General features: G+C 36.1%; 1 protein-coding gene across 1 annotated transcript; it reads left to right on the plus strand.

Annotated features, from left to right (window-relative positions):
- Window positions 1–227: 227 nt before the first annotated feature.
- On the plus strand, window positions 228–1,343 carry LOC108779934 (putative nuclease HARBI1). Its single transcript, XM_018547501.1, has 3 exons — window positions 228–424; window positions 778–1,045; window positions 1,122–1,343. Exons 1-3 carry the CDS (start codon window positions 228–230, stop codon window positions 1,341–1,343), a joined length of 687 nt encoding a protein of 228 aa, XP_018403003.1.
- The last annotated feature ends 53 nt before the right edge of the window (window positions 1,344–1,396 follow it).

Raw genomic sequence — 1,396 nt, forward strand, 5'->3', positions numbered from 1 at the left:
TCTGTACAAAGACTCACTTGAATAACTCAAGCGGCCAATCCGCACACACGACGTCACACCGCGCAGACGCACTCGCGCCGACCATAACGACGACTTCAAGTTAAACTATATACGCGCCGCGCATGTAGCGATCGTGGCGCTACGAGACGGCTAACATCTCAATTATAGCGGAGCTGATGTCGGAAACAGGCGCTCGCTTACACATTATATAAATAACAAAATTAGGAATGGCAGAAAATAATAATGCATTGATTGCTATTGCAATTCTAATGTTAGATTCGTCTAGTGATGATTCATCGAGCACTGACAGTGATGAAGAATTAATAAACGCAGTTCAAATCATTCGGGACAAAAGGCCTAGAATACAAAATTATATAGAAGTTATTACTTTATATGATGATAAGGAATTTAAATCACATTTTCGGTGAGTAATAAATTATGCACTAAAATATTAGTATTTTAAATAAAATATATCATTAAATTATATATGCTAATAACATTTTTGTAGTCTACGTAGAAGTACCTTCGAATATATTTTAAACTTGATACGACCAGTATTGGAAAAGCCAAATAATACTGGAAGAGACCCTATATTGGCTTGCAGATAACTGTTCATTGCATTGTGGATGTTAGCTACTCCCGACTCGTACAGGTATAAACAAAAAATAAATGCATGTTATTAGATTTGTGAATACAATAGCATTTTATAAAAATATCTTAGGGCAATTGAATGAAATATTCTAATCTTAACATATTTTTATTAATAAATGATTACAGATCTGTATGTACAAAATTTGATGTTGGAAGGGCAACTGCTTGGCGATGCGTTCTAAGGGTAACAAAAGCATTATATATGTTAAGAAATACATTTATAGTTTGGCCTACGAGGCAACAAGCTGAAGTGACTTCGACTAAAATAGAAGAAAGAAGTGGATTTCCTAATGTCATCGGTGCAGTTGATGGTACTCTTATTAAAATAAGTGCACCTAAAAGAAATCCAGAAGCATACATATGCAGAAAAAACTATTGCGCAATTCAATTACAGGCAAATGTTATTAATGATGTTTGGAAATATGTGGAATTAATTAAAGTGTTATTTATAATTTCTTATCTATTTTTAGGTTGTATGTGATGCAGATTTAAGGTTTATACACTGTTATGCAGGACAACCAGGCTCAGTCCATGACATGCGGACATTTATGTATTCCGGATTACAGCAAAAATGTAATCCGCAATTCTTCTATGGAGACAACCACTTACTTGGTGATGCAGCATACACAATCCAGCGACACGTGATGGTCCCTTATAGGAATAACGGTCATTTGACAGAAGCTAGTAGATAGGATAGGCCGGTTCAGACTCATGGGGCAATGAGGGGGGGTGAGGTGCGCGGGGA

This window comes from Cyphomyrmex costatus, unplaced genomic scaffold (genome assembly GCF_001594065.2).
Source record: "Cyphomyrmex costatus isolate MS0001 unplaced genomic scaffold, Ccosl1.0 scaffold643, whole genome shotgun sequence".
Lineage (NCBI taxonomy): Eukaryota > Metazoa > Arthropoda > Insecta > Hymenoptera > Formicidae > Cyphomyrmex > Cyphomyrmex costatus.

Coding starts and splice junctions, on each gene's coding strand:
- LOC108779934 (XM_018547501.1), top strand. CDS start 228: ATGGCAGAAAATAATAATGCATTGATTGCTATTGCAATTCTAATGTTA. Junction 425..777: donor GAATTTAAATCACATTTTCG/GTGAGTAATAAA, acceptor AAATGATTACAG/ATCTGTATGTACAAAATTTG. Junction 1,046..1,121: donor ATTGCGCAATTCAATTACAG/GCAAATGTTATT, acceptor ATCTATTTTTAG/GTTGTATGTGATGCAGATTT.